At 35.4% G+C, this 21,285-nt stretch overlaps 2 protein-coding genes across 2 annotated transcripts in view; both read right to left on the bottom strand.

The window, feature by feature from the left end:
• Window positions 1-2,610, bottom strand: part of LOC145319069 (uncharacterized) — a 20,043-nt gene extending 17,433 nt beyond the window's left edge. The window contains exons 1-3 of the mRNA XM_080160893.1: window positions 2,578-2,610; window positions 1,292-1,393; window positions 786-1,138 (exon numbers count right to left, since the gene is read on the bottom strand). Of these exons, the coding sequence (XP_080017019.1) occupies window positions 786-1,138; window positions 1,292-1,382 (444 nt within the window). The 5' untranslated portion in view covers window positions 1,383-1,393; window positions 2,578-2,610. The remainder of the gene's footprint in view (window positions 1-785; window positions 1,139-1,291; window positions 1,394-2,577) is intronic.
• On the bottom strand, window positions 2,604-21,285 carry Cdk9 (Cyclin-dependent kinase 9). Its single transcript, XM_080160898.1, has 9 exons — window positions 21,219-21,285; window positions 20,677-20,728; window positions 20,275-20,348; window positions 16,172-16,327; window positions 15,487-15,778; window positions 14,903-15,055; window positions 5,231-5,312; window positions 4,688-4,960; window positions 2,604-4,222 (listed from the first exon to the last, which is right to left on the bottom strand). Exons 1-9 carry the CDS (start codon window positions 21,273-21,275, stop codon window positions 4,102-4,104), a joined length of 1,260 nt encoding a protein of 419 aa, XP_080017024.1. The 5' UTR covers window positions 21,276-21,285; the 3' UTR covers window positions 2,604-4,101.

Genomic DNA, 21,285 nt, shown 5'->3' with positions numbered 1-21,285 from the left:
AAAATCGATGAAAAAAGGCCAAACGACCAAACAAGCGTAATAAATCATAATTAGTATAGGTGATTGGGATTAACCACAAAAAAATTCATAAAGATCGGACTATTCCTCCTACGTCAAAAATATTTTTTTTTCAAAGGACCAGAAATTTTGATTTTTTCCTCGCAAAATTTTGATTCAAAAAATAAAATTAATTTTTTTTTTGTTTTTTATCTGTTCTATTCATTTTTAGGCCTAATTCTTAAAAAGTCCATATGGAATAATAGATTTGACAAAAGAAAACATGAAAACATGACCTTAAAAGTTGAATTTTAATTTCTTTTGAAATTACCGATTTTTCCCCCGGCGCCAACTTTGGTCATTTTTGAAAAAAATATTAACCCGATTTTAAAGCTCTCAACGGATTTGGAAAAAGCGGGCAATTTCTAGTTCAAAAAGTTTTTCAGATCAGCTCTAGGTCTTACCAATTTTTGTGTAGGTCGATCTTTACACACCTACTAAAAAATTTTTGGAAAAAAAAAATTTTTCGTCCGACTTTGAGACCCAATAAGTACCCTTAATATTCATCTCACAAAAAATTCATTTTATACTTTTTTGTAGGCAATTTAATAAGGAACAAATTTGCTTTTATGTTTTTTTCTGTCATTTGAAAGGAACATGGAGAAAAAGGTCATTTAAAGAAGGTAGGTCGAAATTACCGAGAATAGCCCCTTACCGAAACTTCCCCCCCCTTACCCTAGGTATTTAAAACTTATTTTGAAAACTTATGAAAAATGGTGAATTTCCTTGGCCCAGATAATCATCATGCTCATGCCCCCAGCAGAAGCAGCTTTCAGGGTCCTTCCATCTGATTCCAACTTCACACCTCCTGAACTACTAGGATTGGCTGTTGCATCTTCTTTGCTGGCTTCTGATTGGTCAACTGAAGTGGTTTCAGCTATTTTATTATCCTTACTATCTTCTGATTGGTCAACAGAAGTGATTTCAGCCGTTTTAATATCTTTACTAACTTTTGATTGGTCATCAGAAGTTGATTTTGGTGTTTTATCTTCTGATTGGTCAAATGAGCTTGGTTCTTTTGTCCCATTGCAGCCCAATAATATAGTTGTACTGTCGACAACATCAGTTTCCATTTTATCACCTAAGCAGTTATATGCATGACTTAAGCCCACCTTCAAAATAAAATGAAAAAGGAAAAACTGTATGACTTGTTTTGCTTAAATGGTAGGTATGAATTATATAAATACTTAATATGTGATGCTTTAGATAAGTTTAATAACCTCTAAATACCTACCTAATGAAGAATCATTAATTATCTCTGAATTTCCGCCATTTAAGATATTCACTGGCTTTTCACCATTGACCTCTTTTTCGTTACTTTCCATTTTGTTTAAACCTACTAAATATAAAATTGTAGTTTTCGATATTTTTTATACTAGAAAACAATTAAAATTTTTAAAAGTATTTGGCTCATGCTGAACTGATTTCATTGATAGGTCCTTACTAGAAGCTATGCTATTTTAAACAACAAAAAAAAAAGATATCCAGGCTCGCAAGTTCATTATCAATGTAAAAAACATGCCATACATTATTAAATACACACAAAAATACGTTACGTACACACAAAAACGTGCAAATAGTGTAAATTGTACATTTGTATCTCAGGGGTGTATATTTTGCAGGGGATACTCTTCTAAAAGAGGGTGGGGATAAAAAAATATGTAAAAGGTAAAAGAAATAAAAAATGTAGAGCTATGAAAACCTTTTTTTGGTCCGAATTGGTTGTACTATTAAGGTAAGTTTTATAAGTGTTGTTTTAAGCTATTTTACTGACCTTCCCTGCCCCAAAATAGGGGAGAAGCAACAAGTTTCAGAGATGGGTTGCAATAATTTGAAGATTTAAGTCTTAGAATGGTTTTAGGCTATTTTTCTGCCAATTACTTTCCCTTCGAATACTAAGAACTTAAAAGCTAGGGGCGCAGCTGCTATCTAGCTTAATATTTTGCATTAATAAAGTAAGGCATACATACTGCATATTACAAAAAGGTAGAAAAAAGAGAATATTTCATGTAAAGCAGGAATATGAAATGGACATTTATCTAATAATGCCTTAAAACGAAAAGTCGTTGGCATTTTTTTACAAACCAGCTTAGGTAATATGCGACTGTGTCCGAAACTAGCATACACCCCCCCCCCCCTAAGTTTGCTCGAAGGGGGGAAGGAGTGATTAGCCCCCCCCCCCCCAAAAAAAAAACACTGAACTTTTAGAGTGCCGTAAGCACACCTAATGTCACACTTTTTGATACATTAGAATACACCCTTAACCCCCCTTTAAAAACACTAATTTTAACCACACCCCCTAAAAAATATAATGCTAGCATGTTACATACATAAAATACAAGCCAGCATGAATATCCGAAGAAAAAGTCCCTCCAAACCCCTACGTTTGATATCCCTTCTAAAATGGACACCATCGATAGAGGTTTAAAAGTTGCCAACATTGTTTGTGTAAAAGTAATTAAATAAGAGATACAAATATTCTTGGCACTAATAGTTTAATTGTCTAGGGTACGTACTAACCTTTCAAAGTAATTCATTTCACATCATTTATCTGAAAAAACAATACGAGATTTATCTTAGTACCATAACACAGAGATTTTAAAATAACATAATAGTTATTTCTTTAATCGTATTATAAACTGCTTTCCTTTCGGCACCTCGGGGCTAAAATATCTAGTTTTAATCTTAAAATTGTACATTTCTATATTCGTAGAAAGCTGGATATAATACGATGCTATACATAGTTTATTCGTATGGATGAGAACCGGTTCCTATCCACCGGATTCGAATGAATACGAGAATAGTTATTTCTCGTATCGTATTATAAACGGCTTTCCGCGGATATAGAATGTACAATTATAAGATTAAAACTAGTTTTTTTAGCCTCGTGGTGCCGAAGGCACCGGCTAAAAAAACTAGTTTTAATCTTATGATTGTACATTTCTATATTCGTAGAAAACTGGATATAATACGATGCTAGACATAGTTTTTTCGTATTCATGAGAACCGGTTCCTATCCACCGGATTCGAATGAATACGAGAAAAAATCTTAAAATATTTAATATATTTTCTGCTTAATGATAAGATTTGCGACAAAATGGCAGTATCACCTCAAAAACATTAAACCACTTATGACACCCCCCCCCCCCCCCATTTTCGTTTCTAGTCCCAAAAGGCATATCCATCCAGATATGGTATAAAACTTGTTCGTGTGTTCTTCAATCTTTCTGAACCTCAAGTTAACTTTTGCCTCAAAATTAATGAGGGGGAGAGGAGGAGCTATTTATGCTCAATCGGAGAAATAAGTTATTTCATCAAAAATATTAAGGATAGGTACCTACTGAAATTTTAACAAAATTATCACATAAATGCATTAAATAAACAATTTTTTAACATCTAAAGATTTACTTTAATTTTATAGGTAACAATGATTAAAAAATAAGATTTTATTTGTAATTTTTTTTTAACATAAATAGGTAATAACATTTCAATGAACTATGAAAATCAAATATGATTTTATTGTAGATTATTCTTTTTGGATGAAAATTTAGGGGCTTCAATTTAAGAATGTAGAAAATAAAAACTGAACAATCTTTCTTTCTTAACTTGGCAGTTAAAAAGTCTAGAAGACCCTGTCAATGTATCCTTCATTGTGTTGCTGCGGCTTCTGGTGGTTATTAGCCGCCACTGGCAAAGCCGCGTGCGGCCGGCCACCGCGATGCGGGCCCCTAGGAAACAAAACAGTTTCAAATTAGGTTTACCAATCTAATTAAGTATTTAAAAATGTGTAAAAAGTAGCGGATTTATGTTACGCAGAATGTTATTTGAAAGACAGGGAGGGAGTGGACATTGGACTATAAATTACAATGGTACCCAAAGTATTATAATGACTTTATCGTATTTGTCAACTTAATCACTACGGTTACTTGAATTTAATTTTTATTGGTTAGTTACATCCAGGTTGTGTCCAAACTTATATTTTTATCCACAGATGCGGTATTTTTTTTAATTATCATCATTAGAGTTGTATAGCAATTCATTGTTTTATCCCTTAAGGTATAACATTTGTAATTGTTGATATAAATTTGAAATTGTTTTGTTCCTTGGAGTAAGATATTCAAACATACTCTGGTTGTGTTGTGCTAACATCCTTTCCAAACTCTGATAAATTAAATGATACTTAGGTACCTAGTTTTAAAAAATAACAAAACAATAGGTAATGAGACTCAAAAACCAGGCAAATATTAGGAAAAACTCTGCATTCGAAGGATAAGGGAATAGTTAAAAAAAACTTAAATCACCTCAAGATTTTTTAAAAATAGCCTAAAACCAACCCATAACCTAAGTGAAGTCTCCCCTAAGGGAAGAATTCAATGGTTCATATCTTATCGGACAAACAAAAATACTTGCGACTTTATATCTATCCTTATAATAAACTAACTGGATGTCCTTTTGTCTATTTGTCTGTCTGTCTGTTTGTACCGAAGGATCTCGATAACCGCTGAACCTATAGTTTTCCTTTACGGAGTAGCTTCTCATAGGTCCTGGAAGGGTTTTAACTATTTTGGGGGAACGTACCACAAATAAGTCAAAAAGAAAAGTTTGAGATATATTAAGTATCATTTCCTGAGGCATAGGATCAGTATAGAAAAAATCATGATTCAAAGCTTCATCGGCGTTCAATCTTTTTGCAGGGTCTAGAGCCAACAATTTATCAATCAAATCACAGGCAAGTGGATCCTTGAGGTAGGGGCGCAGCCGTTCCTTCACCCGCCGTATTCCCTTGGGTATCTCCATGCGGTGGTAGAGCTCTAGCTTGTCTACGCCTTCCCACACGTCTGGTGTGATGGAGCCGCATAGCTGGGCTATTAGTGTGATCTGGTGCTGCTCAGTGTTGCCCTGGGGACAATCAAAGATAATTTAGTAAAGTTTGAAATGTGTATGTGTCCGAATCCGATTAAACTAATGTTATAATTTGGCTCAAAATATGGATACTTTTATTAAATTGTGATTTGTTGACTTTAAAATGGAGGTGTCTAAACTTTCAACCAATATTTTAATTTATTGAAGGGGTAGGTAATTTTGTTAATCATTGCTGGGGAATTACAACAATTAATCGTCCATTGCATTATCTTTACAGATATCTGGCTAATACTGTATTATCAGTTCCTGTAGTATAGGTACTCTGGTCCACATTTCTGCCATGATACACCCAGCTCCCCACATATCTACGGCAGGACCGTAGTTTCTTTCACCTTACATGTCACATACATGCATTCATTTTAAGTTTGATAAGAGTATTACGGTTGAATCATGTCCATAGGTAACAGGGCAACCATAAACTGAGGTTTGGAGGCAACCATCAGTAGGCAATGAAAAAAAATAAAAAATTGAACCCCTCCCTTCCCAAAAAAAAAACCAAAGTGCCCCCAACAGCTCTCTGAAAATCTTTAATACCCAGGAAGACGACGGGGTACAATAAAGAGAGGGGTAGGTTTCTGGAAGAATCCGTAAATATGTGTGTTTTAAGGCTTAAAATAGTAGTAGAACGATAATATTCACTAAATACGTGTATTTCTTATTAAAAAGAACTACAGACAAATTTAAAAAAAAAAAAGTTAACATAAATTTTTATCGTTCTACTACTGTTTTTTACTTATAAGTTTTTTTATGTTATGTCTTTTTATAGGACTAACGATACCAAGGAAGAATCATTCCAAAGTGAGGTGCGTAGGAAGAGTTTCACCATAACCAGTAGGAGCCTTCCCTGTGAAGAAACTATACCAAGCACCGATACCAAATATTTATTTATTGTCTATCTATTATTTTTGTAAATAAGAGTTTAAAGAAATGTCTTTTTATTTGCAGATTATGAATATAGTCTGGGGTTAAAAATATTACTTAATTTGTTCTTATTTTTTAGAGTGTGTGAAATGTCATTATGTGTACTGTTAAGGGTGCTTCCATAGCTGCGCTATTGTCTTAGGTAACTTTTTCAATGGCAGCAGATCTTCTGTAACGATCTACCCTCCCTTAAGCACACATTGCAGGACATAGAATCACATCTCATTAATACTTCCAGCGATGTTTGGATCTCAGTTAAGATCTCAATAACGGCAGTTAAAAACGTTAAATATACCAAACAAAACGCTAAAACATACCAAGGTTAGAGCGAGGAAAAGTATATGGATAAGGAAGAGAGAGATAGCGGTCTCGATAATAAGAAAAACAATAAAGATAGCGGTCTTGTAAGTAAAAGTAATATTGAAGATAGCGGTCTTAACAACGATATCAAAACAGATAGCGGTCTTAACGATATCAAAAATAAAACCCCAGATATAAAAATGACAGATGAAAGAGGTGAAAGAGAGAAAAATGTGGGGCGTAATTCGATACCACTTCCTTATATAGAGGATTTTCAAGATTTCGAATGTTGGTTAGACGCAGTCCGCGCATGGTCGGATATAACAGATATACCAAAATCTAAACAGGGATATGTCTTGGCGTGTGATATTCCTGTCTCTTCGAAGCGTTTCGGGGCGTCATTAAGAGAAGATCTATATAAAGAAGTAAAATTAAGCACTTTAACAAACAATGAAAAAGGGGTTGAAGAAGTGCTCAAATTTCTAAAGGGGCGAATTTATATAGATACGGACGAACAACTATATCAAACGTATAGCGATATCAAAACAATACGCCGAAAACCAGGGCAAACAGTTCATGAGTACGTCATTGAATATGATAAAATGCTACAAAAAGCCAAACAACTAGGCATAAACAATCCAAATGACAAGGTTTTAGCAATGGACTTAATGATTACGGCGGATTTATCCAGTACAGAATTTATGATGATTCGAACCGTAGCGAACGTTACAGAAGGCGATAACAAAAGATACCAAACCGTAAAGCAGAAAATGCGTGAAATTTTCTCAAAATTAGAGAATAATAATACCAATAAAGATGTATTATTAACAAATTCCAAAACCGAAGACGACATTTAGAAATTAGATGAAGCGTACATAGCGAAAGGCTGGAAGCCACCAAAGCATAACAAGCAATACCAAAAAGGTCAAAACCGATACCAAAATAAGAAAAAGTACAAGAATACACAAAATACGCAGAATACGCACAGCACAACCGGAAATCAAACGAGTAAACAAATTTTCATGAAGAAAAGGGAGAATCCATTGGGACCGAATGGAAAACCATTGAAATGCAAGGGCTGTAAAGCGATTACACATTTTCTAGCAGAATGTCCAGATGCTATGGAGAATAGACAAAATAAAAAAATACCAAACAGTATATGTTATGAATCATGAAGCAAAACAACAAGAGAAAGTTTTACTAGAAGTGACAAGTGATGTATCCGATACAGAAACCGAATCCAGTCAAGAAGGAGAGGGAGAAGGAGTATTCTGTTCAATTTACTGTGCTGAAAATCAAGATGATTTGAGTGCATTTACAGCTGAAACATTGAACAAGGGTGCTTTAGACACCTGTTGCACAGCGAATGTAGCAGGTGAAAAATGGGTAAAAATATACCTAGAAACATTACCAAAAGAGCTGAAAGACAAAACGATTGGACCAATGGAAAGCAAAAGACAGTTCATCTTTGGCAACCAAGGTAAATTGAAAGCAACCACAAAGTACAAACTACCAGTAAGGATTGCAGGTGAAGAAAATCTAATAGAAGTCGACATAATCAGCTCAGACATCCCTCTACTGATTTCAAAAGGAGAAATGAAACGGCTTGGCATAGCATTAGACATGAAGAACGATAAGGGAACTATAAATGGAAAGCCTCTCTCACTAAACACCACTACACCAGGACATTACACAATTGATTTGATAAGTGATGCTGAAGGAAATGATCAAATTCACATTGCAGAACTAGAAAGTGATGATGATAAAGCGCTGTATAAAGCATTGAACAAATTGCATCTGCAGTTCGCACATCGTAACAAGAAACAGTTTATGACAATTCTTAAAGAGGCTGGAAAGTGGAAAGATGATTTTGCACCAATAATCGATAAAATCATGGACAAGTGTGAAGGCTGTATATTGAGACGAAGAACACCAGACAGACCAGCAGTAGCTCCACCTATATCAAGTGATTTTGGAGAAGTATTAGGTCTAGATCTCAAAGTATGGGACAAAAATAAAGGTATTTACATACTTTACATGATAGACACTTTCACAAGATACCAAGTAGCCACAGTGATCAATAACAAAGAACCTGAGACAATTGTAAAAGCACTAACAACCAAATGGTTCCCAATATTTGGAAAAGTTAACAAGATTATCACTGACAATGGCACAGAGTTTTGTAATGACAAAATGAGAGAGATGTTAGCAGCTTTTGATATCATCCATCTGACTACATTGGCCCAACTCCCCCTATCAGAATGGGACGATAGAGAAAAACCATGGAACCACAGACTCAGTTGTAGTAATAGTCAAAAGAGATTTCCCTAATATGAGTCTAGAGGTAGCACTAGCATGGGCGGTGACAGCAGTTAATGCAATGTCAAATGTACAAGGATTCTCACCGCATCAACTGGTCTTTGGGAGACAATCTAGACTTCCCAACATACTTGAGGATCCCCCAGCAGCTCTAGAAGAACCAACAAAAAGCAAATCATTGTTGGATACACTAGAAGCTATGCATGCAGCAAGGGTAGCATATACCAAAAATGAACGCTGTGACAGATTGAGAAGAGCGCTTAGAGCAAAGATTAGAGTAGCAGATCAGTTATACGAGAAAGGGGACATAGTCTACTTTAAGAAAGAAGGTGAAGACACATGGAGAGGTCCAGCTAAGGTCATATTCCAAGATAGCAAGGTAATATTTATAAGAATGGGCTCAGCATATTACAGAGTGAGTGCTAACAGGATAACAAAAGCTGGAGATGGTTTAGCAAATGACATCAGAGAGAGAGAAAAGGAGGAAGAAAAACATGATGGCAACAGCAAGAAAAGTGAGACATCAGATATCAAGACCAGGAGGCAGACAAGAAATCAACCAGAAAAAGAAACCATCAAGATTAATACTGAAAGAGATCCACAACCAGACATAGATTCTCTAAGGATGGACGAGGATACGCAAGAAGGTGAAGAAAATAACAACGTTGATGATAACATGGAAGAAATGTTAAACGATATAGAGACAAATCAACAGAACAATAGTGGAGACACACAAAACACAAACACAAGAGAAAACAATCAAAGACAGAGTGGAATCAAACGAAAGAAAGCTTATCAAAAACCAGAACCAGAGTTCAATCAAGATGGAACAATTGCAAATGCAGCCATGGTGCTGAAGAAAAATGATCGAATAGAAATCCTAGAGAATGGAAAATGGGAAAAGGGCATAGTACTGGGTCATGGAGGCAAGGTTGGAGGTAAGCATGCAGGATGGTATAACATCCAACTTGACAATGGACAAGTATTCCATGATGAAATGTCTAGAAGAGAAGTGAAATATGATAACGACAGAAAATGGGAAAAGGGCATAGTACTGGGTCATGGAGGCAAGGTTGGAGGTAAGCATGCAGGATGGTATAACATCCAACTTGACAATGGACAAGTATTCCATGATGAAATGTCTAGAAGAGAAGTGAAATATGATAACGACAGAAATGATGATGAAAAGGGCATAGTACTGGGTCATGGAGGCAAGGTTGGAGGTAAGCATGCAGGATGGTATAACATCCAACTTGACAATGGACAAGTATTCCATGATGAAATGTCTAGAAAAGAAGTGAAATATGATAACGACAGAAATGATGAAGATGAAATACTCTTAACAATCAAGTTAGATTATGGCAAAACGATATCTATCAAGAAAACCGACAACAATAAGATACGATATGAAGATGAAGAAGAGAGCATTGCACTACTAGTCACTGAAGAAGTACTTGCTGTACTGATACCAAGAGAATTGAGAGACTCCCCAGCATGTTTAGCAGCAAAACTAGTAGAACTGGACAAGCTTAAAGCTTTTGACACATATGATATTGTCGAAGACAATGGACAAGATAGAATTACAACTACGTGGGTGCTCACTGAAAAAGGAGATGAAGTTAGAGCAAGGTTGACAGCAAGAGGATTCCAAGAAGAAGGTGATTTCCCAACAGATAGCCCCACAGTGCAAAAACACTCAGTAAGATTACTGCTTGCCTTAGCATGTAAATACGGTTGGGATATCTCAACAACAGACATAACATCGGCTTTCTTGCAAGGCAATCAACTTGATAGAGATGTTTACATAAAACCGCCAAAAGAAGCAAATATGCCTGGAAAACTTATGAAATTGAATAAGTGTCTATATGGGCTAAAGGATGCCAGTAGACAGTGGTACTTCAAAGTACTGAACAAACTGAAAGCAATGGGATTCAAAAAGTCTTTCTGTGACAAGGGAGTATTCTTCTTCATAAAGGATAACAAGTTAATCGGATTTATAGCTTTGCATGTTGATGATTTTTTGCATGCAGGAGATCAGTTTTTTAACAACACCATCATGCCACAAATTCTATCAATATTCAAGGTAGGAAAGTCAGAGTCCAGAAACTTTCTTTACACAGGTTTCAGGATAAGGCAAGAAAATGACTGCATTGTTGTAGATCAGGAGAAATATACTCAGAATGTACAAATACCAAGCGTTGATCTGAAACAACTTAAGGACAGAAAGAGAGAGATGGATCAACAAGAGTTAACGTTATTACGTCAACTGACAGGAATAGTCAACTGGGCACAGAGATCAACAAGACCAGATCTTAGCTTCGAAACAATTGAACTGTCTACTAAATTTAAAGGAGGGCTGGTAGCAGATCTAATACAAGCCAAAAATGTAGCAGCAAGACTCAAGAAGTTGAATGTTGAAGTCAAGACATCTGATATAGGAGATTACAAGGATTGTGAAGTATGGGTATTCACTGATGCGGCATTTAGGAACCTAAACAACAATACCGATAGCTGTGGAGGATACTTTGTGCTCATAGTCAATACAAGAACCAGCAAATGTGCTCCCATAGAATGGAGAAGTGGGAAGATTAAAAGGAAAGTGCACAGCACTTTAGGAGCAGAAACATTGAGTCTGTACTCAGGTATCGATGCAGCTCTAGCAATAAAAACTATGATCAAAGAAATGACAAATGGTGAAGCTGACATGCCAGTGAAGGCCATAACAGATAATGAGTCCGCCAGGAAAGCAGTTTACTCAGAGTCAGAAGTTGGAGAAAGGATGCTAAGGGCTGACATAGCCATGATCAAAGATATGGTAGAGGATGGCAGACTAGCGCAGGTCATTTGGGTTGCTGGCAAGAGCATTCTCGCTGACATACTCACAAAACGATCAGTCAACAAGATTCCAATTATGGATGTGCTAGAGAATGGAAGAATTCCAAGAGAATTGATGAATTCAATCATAAATGCCAAATAAATAGCAAAAATACCAAAAGAGCAATGAAAAATTGCAAATAATACCAAAAATTGTACATATTTAGTCTATAAGAAACAAAAATCCACCAAAAAGCACAAAAATAACACAAAAAATATAAAAGAAAAGAAAAAAATCAACAAAATTGAGAAAATACAGAAACAAAATTATCAATAAATCCAAAACAACAAAAAAAAATACGCTGAAAAATGAACACGGGAATAAATAGTAAGTTCAAAATCAAAAACAGTCGCGCTGTGAATTAGTAAGGCATGGTGATTACCGATGATTTGGCAACATCGTTTCTAGAAAATTCCAAGATGGCGCATATAGCCGGGTGAATTCAAGAAAGGACATATTGCGTACAATGTGCAGACAATTTCTTTATAATTTTTACACATTTTCTTTATGAAAATGAATTTTCAACGAAGTGAAAAATATAGTTTCCATTAGTCATAATAGTTTTAAAAGTATTCGTACAATGTGCAGACAATTTATTCATGATTTTTACATATTTTCGTCAATATGAATATGAAGCATAAACGAAGTGAAAAATATAGCTTTTATTAGCCACAATAGTCCGAAAAGTATTCCTGCAGTAATAATCAAAGTTTTATCTACTTTAATATATACCAAAAATATTTTTTTTAAAAAGTTTTATCTACTTTAATATATACCAAAACTAATTTTTTTTTTGTAACAATTTGTTTACAGGGATACCAAAAATATCATGTTATTCTTTTAAAAACTAAGATTGTCTTTACATTTCTTTAAACATACCAAGAAATCTTCTTTAAACGCATTTTATAAAGTTATTTTTAAACATACCAAAAATTGTTTTTTTATAAGAAACAACATCGCTAAGAATTTTTTAAAAAAAAAAGTAGGCCGGTAGAGAATCTTTCCTGTTATTTATTTTGATTGCCTAAAGATAACAAGTATTTTTAATTTTAAAACTACATATACCAAATGGAAATATTTCATTTTCAGAATAAAAATCGAAAGTAAAACATGCCGCCTGTGAACTCCAAGTTTAATCACAAAGTGCTAGATCTCATGATTTCGAGCTTCAAAGTTCTTGAAGAACTGTGGGATGAAGAACGGCTGGGAAGGCGTTGGCTTAGTCTGGCCAATTATGACCTGGCTACCGCCGTCCAGGTGATCAAAGACGCGGTGACTGACCAGACTGTAGAAAAGCACATAATTGTGCAGGTGTTCCAGAAATTTATTGGGCATGTTGATGTTCAAATTTTGATCCAGCACATGAGGGACATTAGGGACGTAGCTGCGAAGCAATCTCTTAACAAGATAGCATTTTCAACCTGTTGGTTTCCTCCAGCAGAAGAGAGAGTACGGGGAGGATCCTACGTTTGCCGCGTCTACGCCGTGGATCTACCTTCAACAGCAGCAGCAACACCATCAGCAGCAGCAGAAGAAGCCAAGAGCAAACACTTCCAATCTCCCATCGGGCTAAACAAACAAAGTATGGGGAGCAATTGGTATTTTCAATTTAGAGGCGCACAGAATCAATGAAGACATGCAGATTCCGCGTGTCAATCTACATCGCAGTGTCATGAGCCAGAAGTCAAAAACTGATCCATCATTGAGGATAAGGCCAGGTATGTGGGCAGACCATCAGATGGGGATAGGGCTGGGAAAATATCTCAGTTACGAAGGTCAAGAACACGTGGTGAGGACAGTAAACAAAGTTTTTGATACGGTTTTTGGTTCCAATGCTTACAAAGGAAGAGGGAGAACCACTAAGAAAGTGGTGCCGCCACCGTTAGATCAAACTGTTGGATACTATGATGATGAATACATGTATCAACTCATTGAAGAAAGCAGGGGCAGACCAAGATCAACTGGAGGAGAAAGGAGAACAAGAAGACTGCAGTATTCGAATCAGAGAATGCCAGGATGGAGAAGATGGCATGTGTTCAGACAACATGGAAATCTCTGGAACATTGGCTGTAGAGAAGGAATTCTTGAATCTCTGAAGTTTTTGACTAACAGATCTGACAGGAAACCAGTCTGGAATAAGGATAATGAAGCAAATGTTGATGGAGAAGATTACCTCATTGATCAAGTGGAGGAAGGAATAAGAGAGATTGAAGTTGTTGAAGCCAGTGATGATGAATCTGTATTTGAGGATGCCAAAGAGATGGAGGAAGATAGCGATGATGATCCTATTTTCAAGCAGGAGGCTAAACCGGTGCCAATCTGGAGAAAGTCAAGTGCAAAAGAAACCATCACAGGGATGAAATTTGTTGTAAAGGAGAACGAGAAATCCGAGGAGAAGGTAAAAGAAAGAAAAGATTCTATTGAGAGTGAGAATAGTGATGATGACAAGACCACCAAATTGTTAGAGCTGGCAAGAGACAAGATAAAAGAGAGTGAAAGGATGTTAACCGTAGCTGACGAGAAAATCAAAGCACTGAAGAAAGAAAGGGTCAAGAAAGATGAAAGCATTATCAAGGAAAAAGCAGCTACCCGATACTGGAAGGATTTAGCTACCAACAAACAGGAGGAGTGTGAGCAATTGTTGGACAAGCTACAGGAAGTGCAAGACAAGTACGAAAAGAGAAAGACAAGTACGAGAAAGAGAAAGACAAGTACGAGAAAGAGAAAGCTGAAGTACAGAGGGTAAATAAGCTGTACAACACTGTACTGAAAGCGTGTGAATATCAGCTATCCAAGAATGAAAAGAAGCTTATGAAAGCTAGCAAGCGTAAATTGTAACTCTCAGTTGGGCAAATGAAAGCGTTCACAAAAACAAAATAAAAAGATGTTTTATATTAGTGTTAAGTTTTTTATGTTATGTCTTTTTATAGGACTAACGATACCAAGGAAGAATCATTCCAAAGTGAGGTGCGTAGGAAGAGTTTCACCATAACCAGTAGGAGCCTTCCCTGTGAAGAAACTATACCAAGCACCGATACCAAATATTTATTTATTGTCTATCTATTATTTTTGTAAATAAGAGTTTAAAGAAATGTCTTTTTATTTGCAGATTATGAATATAGTCTGGGGTTAAAAATATTACTTAATTTGTTCTTATTTTTTAGAGTGTGTGAAATGTCATTATGTGTACTGTTAAGGGTGCTTCCATAGCTGCGCTATTGTCTTAGGTAACTTTTACGGATTTTACCATAAACCTACCCCTCTCTTAAATCTAATGTTTTATGAACACGTTCTCTCATTCGTTGACTTAAAAACTGTGTAGACTTTAAATCTTGATTAGATGGTTCAAACAATCAGTATCAAAACTTTTCAATCAATAATTTTAAAATACAGAAGGGGTTATTTGTTTCTTCATTAGGTAATGAGGGTGAAATATTTAAGAAAGAGTTATGAAGTCCTAGGTATTATAATTGAGTTGGTAATAAAATTTAATTATATAATGTATGCCTAGAAGAAGTTCCGGAGGTCTGTACCACAATGTGACCACTCTATTTGTATATCTATTAGGCTGGCCTGGCTTGCCAATCGAGATAGCTCGGGCCAAACCAAAATCAGCCAATTTGAGAATACCCTGTCGTGTTATTAATATATTGGCAGCCTGAGTATGTTCATATATGGATACTTGATTTGTTCAGAATGACAACATCAATAAAAGCAAAGCTTAAAGATCGACTGTCTAACATTAAGTGTCTCTGACTACGCTATAATTCTAAATAAACATAACATGATTTTGAAATCTGAGAAAATTTTTAATGTATTATCGTTAATAGATCTGATTCATGAGATAAGTACTTTTACTACATGGTACCAAAATGTTCTAAGAATCGCCTTTTAATTATGGTAATTAGGCATTCATTAAGCTATTTTATTTACAATTTGGTGTAATTTATCATACTAAATGTTGTAAGATTGTTATTGCAGAACTATTATTGTACGTAAATGTCATATTTTAAGTTAGCCGAATTATTGTGCCATATTGAGCATCTAGGCAACTAGAGTTATAAACCTATTGTATCCATATAACCATTCCTTCATATCTCTGTGAATAATTTTGCTGGCGTGAATAAAAAACAATCCGCCTAACATCTGTTGCATAACATTCTTAATATCACCCAGGGAAAATTTAACATTAATATTAGACAGCAACCCAGCTAGATCGTGTTCACAGAAATCAAAAACCAGATAGAAAGTGGTCTTGTGGCGGTTGTACTGACGACAAATCTCGATCAGGTTGACAATATTCTCGTGGTTTAACAGTTGCAGGATTTTTATTTCTCTGAGGGCGGTGATGGGAAACCCTTCTTTTTCGTTCTCCATAAGAACCTTTGTTGATATTATTCATTATATATTTTTTCCCTATCTTCCATAAAATCTCCCCCATACATGTACGAAAAGTTTACTACTTTATAATACCTATGGGCAATAAGCTGATATTGTATATTAATTTTAAAAAAACAATAAAATAGGCAAAACAATGCGCAGAATCAGATAGGATTATAAAAACGAAGTTTAACAACCAAAGGGATAGTTTCTAGTGATTTCATAATACTAAAGGCTGCGTGCCTAGCAATCTTTGGCTCAGTAATCAATGTAGGGAGGGAGAGGCAGAAAAATAGCTTAACAACATACCAAGACAAGCTTCTCTGAAAATAAAAAAATATTACTTTATAAAAATAGGATTAAAAAATACCAGACGATAATATAATGAATAAGAACCTTTTTGAGGGCAACAATTTTGTTTTTATCCTGTTTACACCGAGCCTTGAACACTTCACCAAAAGTACCCTGTCCAATCTTGGCAAGTTTCTCGTATTTTTCAACCTTGGCACAATATGGGAAATCATACTTCTCTATGTATTTGTCTCTTTCCTGTTTTAACAGATTTTAAATGTCTTTTATATATGTTAAACTTTGCGTTATTAAGGACAGGGATTATTGTAGTTAATCTTTAAAACCTGGCCTTTACAATTACACTTAACATGTTTTAGGAAGCCCAATTGGAATGACTATCAAAGTCTTATTTTGTGCTGTGATGATTTATTGCGTTACGATAAGGGGGGGGGGGGGGAAGTTTTGCCACTTTCGCTTACTCCGTGATTATTGGGCTAGGTATTAAAGTTAGACTATAGGTTATTTGGGATAAAAGTTTACTTTTGGGTAGTAGCTCACGTATTTTTAATCATTTTTTGGATAACCCCACCCCCTAGCCCCCCGGGGCTCAAAAACTCACTAAAAATGAACCTAACCTTAATTTTCTCAGGAACAATTTGACCAATAGTGATGATTTTTTAAACTTAAGCTGTTATGCTTATAAAGTAACTTCTAGTTTAGAAGTCAACCCCCTGCCGCCAACCCCTAGCCCTCCGGGGCTCCAAAAAACCCTAAAAATGAACCTAACCTTAATTTTCTCAGGAACCATTTAACCAATAGAGATGATTTTTTAAACTTAAGCTTTTATGCTTAAAAACTAACTTCTAGTTGAGAAGTCACCCCCCTGCCGCCAACCCCTAGCCCTCCGGGGCTCAAAAAACCCTAAAAATGAACCTAACCTTAATTTCTCAGGAACCATTTGACCAATAAACTTGATTTTTTAAACTTAAGCTTTTATGCTTATAAACTAACTTCTAGTTTAGAAGTCACCCCCATGCCGCCAACCCCTAGGACTCCGGGGCTCCAAATAACCCTAAATATGAACCTAACCTTAATTTTCTCAGGAACCATTGGACCAAAAGAGATGATTTTTAAAACTTAAGCTTTTATGCTTGTTAACTAACTTCTAGTTTAGAAGTCATCCCCCTGCCGCCAACCCCTAGCCCTCTGGGGCTCCAAAAAACCCTAAAAATGAACCTAACCTTAATTTTTTCAGGAACCACTTGACTAATAGAGATGATTTTTTAAACTTAAGCTTTTATGGTTATAAACTAACTTTAAGTTTAGAAGTCGCCGCCAACCTCTAGCCCCACCAGGCTCAAAAAAACCCTAAAAATGAACCTAACCATAATTAAAATTTCTTATTTGAAGAGTTAGAGGTACATTTATTAAACCAAATATGCTTATTTTTGGATGTTATTGACATATTTGCTGAAAAAATTAGAATCGGCCTCCAGGTTCAGGTGCTGCAGGCCTCCAGGTCCACTCTGGAGACAGGTAAAATTAAAATTTCTTATTTGCAGAGTTAGAGGTACACTTATTAAACAAAATATGTATCTTTTTGGATGTTATTGACATATCTGCTGAAAAAATTAGAATCGGCCTCCAGGTTCAGATGCTGCGGGCCTCCTGGTCCACTCTGGAGACAGGTAAAAATTAAAATTTCTTATTTGAAGAGTTAGAGGTACACTTATTAAACAAAATATGCATCTTTTTGGATTTTATTGACATATCTGATGAAAAAATTAGAATCGGCCTCCAGGTTCAGGTGCTGCAGGCCTCCAGGTCCACTCTCGACAGGTGAAAATTAAAATTTCTTATTTGAAGAGTTAGAGGTACACTTATTTAACCAAACATGCTTCTTTTTAGATGTTATTGACATATCTGCTTAAAAAATTGAAATCGACCTCCAGGTTCGGGTCCTACAGGCCTCCAGGTAGACACTGGATAGGTAAAAATAAAATTTCTTATTTTGAGAGTTAGAGGTTAACTTATACAACAAATTATGCATTGTTTTTGATGTTAATAACATACTTGGAGATACTCCAGGTCCACTCCTGAGATAGGTAAAAATTAAAATTTCTTATTTGAAGAGTTAGAGGGCAACTTATAAAACAGAATATGGATCTTTTGGCTGTTATTACTATTTCTGGAGAAAAATATTAATTTGGCTCCAAGTTCAGATATTCACCTGGCCAGCTGCAACCAGCGGTCACCAAGACGCAGGTAAAAGTGTTCATATCAAAAAGTATCAATGAATATGATACCTAACATGTCTTAAAAAAACTGAGAAAAAAACAGCAAAAATATCTGAAAATACCCCCAAAAAGCCATCTGGAAGCCTGCAGTACCTTGAGGCCGATTTTATTTTTTTCTTTAAATATGGTAATATTATCCAACAAGATGCTTATTTTCTTGTGAATTGACCTCTAACTCTTAAATTAAGAATTTAAATTTTTCATGTCTAGTGTTGAACTGGAGGCCTGCAACACCGGAACTTGGAGGCCGATTTAAATTTTATCTTCAAGTATGTTATTAACATCAAAAACAATGCAGAGTTTGTTTTATAAGTTAACCTCTAACTCTCCAAATAAGAAAATTTATTTTTAACTATCCAGTGTCCACCTGGAGGCCGATTTAAATTTTTTCAGCAGATATGTCAATAACATCCAAAAAGAAGCATATTTGGTTAAATAAAGGTACCTCTAACTCTTCAAATAAGAAATTTTAATTTTCAACTGTCGAGAGTGGACCTGGAGGTCTGCAGCACCTGAACCTGGAGGCCGATTCTAATTTTTTCATCAGAAATGTCAATATAATCCAAAAAGATGCATATTTGGTTTAATAAGTGTACCTCTAACTCTTCAAATAAGAAATTTTAATTTTTACCTGTCTCCGGAGTGGACCTGGAGGACTGCAGCACCTGAACCTGGCGGCCGATTCTTATTTTTTCAGCAGATATGTCAATTAACATCCAACAAGATGCATATTTTGTTTAATAAGTGTACCTCTAACTCTTCAAATAAGAAATTTTAATTAAGGTTAGGTTCATTTTTAGGTTTTTTTTGAGCCCCGAGTGGCTAGAGGTTGGCGGCAGGGGGCGTCTTCTAAACTTAAAGTTAGTTTATAACCATAGAAGCCTAAGTTTAAGAAATCATCTCTATTAGTCAAGTGGTTCCTGAAAAAATTAAGGTTAGGTTCATTTTTAGGGTTTTTTTGGAGCCCCGGAGGGCTAAGGGTTGGCGGCAGGGGGGTGACTTCTTAATTAGAAGGTTATTTATAAGCACAAAAGCTTAAGTTTAAAAAATCATGTCTATTGGTCAAATGGTTCCTGAGAAAATTAAGGTTAGGTTCATATTTAGGTTTTTTGGAGCCCCGGAGGACTAAGGGTTGACAGCAGGGGGGTGACTTCTAAACTAGAAGTTAGTTTTTAAGCATAAAAGCTTAAGTTTAAAAAATCGTCTCTATTGGTCAAATGGTTCCTGAGAAAATTAGGGTTAGGTTCATTTTTAGGGTTTTTTGGAGCCCCGGAGGGCTAGGGGTTGGCGGCAGGGGGGTGACTTCTAAACTAGAAGTTAGTTTATAAGCATAATAGCTTAAGTTTAAAAAATCATCTCTATTGGTCAAATTGTTCCTGAGAAAATTAAGGTTAGGTTCATTTTTAGGGGGTTTTTGAGCCCCGGGGGGCTAGGGGGTGGGGTTATCCAAAAAATGATTAAAAATACGTGAGCTACTACCCAAAAGTAAACTTTTATCCCAAATAACCTATAGTCTAACTTTAATACCTAGCCCAATAATCACGGAGTAAGCGAAAGTGGCAAAACTTCCCCCCCCCCCCTTGTTTTGCCTTTCCCTATTACTTTGAAAAGTTGGAAAAGGAAAAAATGAATTTCGTCTTAATTTCAACTGGTTTTCCAAATACCTACCTACTTATTAAAGGTAGCTATAAATGCACTTTAAGCTGTATAGGATGTTTTAAATTGTTCAATACACAGAGTTTCTTTACATCATGTATTGTTGCTGTTTATAGTTTGTCAGTAAAAACCAGTATCGGACCGGACCGACCCTGTGACAAAGCAGTAATTAGAAATAAAAATATATATATGATTGATCTCAAACATTCAAAGGTATATTTGACAATATTTAAATTGATTAAATTTGCTATCCTGCATGGCTTGCTGTGCAGTCATCTGTTGTGAACCAGGATGTGGATGTCCAGGCCGGCTGGAGGAAGAACTCTGCTAAACATTTCATTTTTTTCAGATTTAAAAAAAGTTCCTAAAGATAGTCTAACCTTTCAAGTCGCGTCATAACAAAAGAATTTATCGTAAGAATAGGTAGAATAAACTAGAAGTAAACAAGACAACTCAACAAGAACATGTTTAAAATATCAAAGATACGAAAAAGTTCATTTAAAAAAAAATTGGAAATTCTATCATTAATGCATATGATACAAAACATTTCATATAGCCACTTACTCATCCAATTACTGCATAAAATTCATAAAAAGGAATAAGACAAAAGAAGGTAAGTTAGCATTATTAAATTATCCTGAAAATAGAAAATTTCCTGTGGGTTTTGTGAAGGATCATGTGGGCGACTGCTTGGATGGTGTTGACCACTGTGTTAATGTTAGGTTTACTTCACCATGAGCACATGATATTGAAAACTTACGGGTTTTTTTTCGTATGGATGAAAAATAAATTATCCTTTAGCAAAAAATAAATAAGACAGAAAATCATCCATATCCAAATTTACTGGAGTACGAAAAACTACGAAGGGAGTAATTAAAATGGAGAGGGTTGTTGAAAAAAATCATTTATTTATAAGTCGGCTGTAGACATAACAGTCAAAATTAGTTAAAATTATTTTAAATCATTTAGTAGTTAAATAACATAAATAATCGAAAACGACTATATTGGAGAAAAATAGCTCTTGCTTGTAACAAAAAAAACGAAAACGGCTGATACAATGCTTTTCTGCTCCTTTTAAAAATTTAAATAATAACTTTCACTAGAATATATCGTTGATTGATTAGTTTACTGATTTTGAGTAGGTACTCATTAAAATGATTAATTTTTCAACCTAATAATAGGGAAACAAACACATTCCTTGAGCTGTAGGGTCTCCCCCCCATTGAGTGTCTTTGTCCGCTGCTCATATTGTTCATCTGAAAAGAG

The sequence above is a fragment of the Acartia tonsa genome, chromosome 5, assembly GCF_053477335.1.
Source record: "Acartia tonsa isolate MP-2025a chromosome 5, ASM5347733v1, whole genome shotgun sequence".
Taxonomy (NCBI): Eukaryota; Metazoa; Arthropoda; class Copepoda; order Calanoida; family Acartiidae; genus Acartia; species Acartia tonsa.
The sequence above is the reverse complement of the archived record's forward strand: the minus strand, read 5'-3'. Positions and strand labels throughout refer to the sequence as shown.

Bases quoted from the DNA above. Each gene is read 5' to 3' on its own strand.
- Cdk9 (XM_080160898.1), bottom strand. From the start codon at position 21,275: ATGAACAATATGAGCAGCGGACAAAGACACTCAATGGGGGGGAGACCC. The intron at 20,729-21,218 runs AGGAATGTGTTT...TAACATTAACAC, and splicing joins GGGGGAGACCCTACAGCTCA to AGTGGTCAACACCATCCAAG. The intron at 15,056-15,486 runs AGGAATGGTTAT...ATGAACATACTC, and splicing joins AATTATTCACAGAGATATGA to AGGCTGCCAATATATTAATA.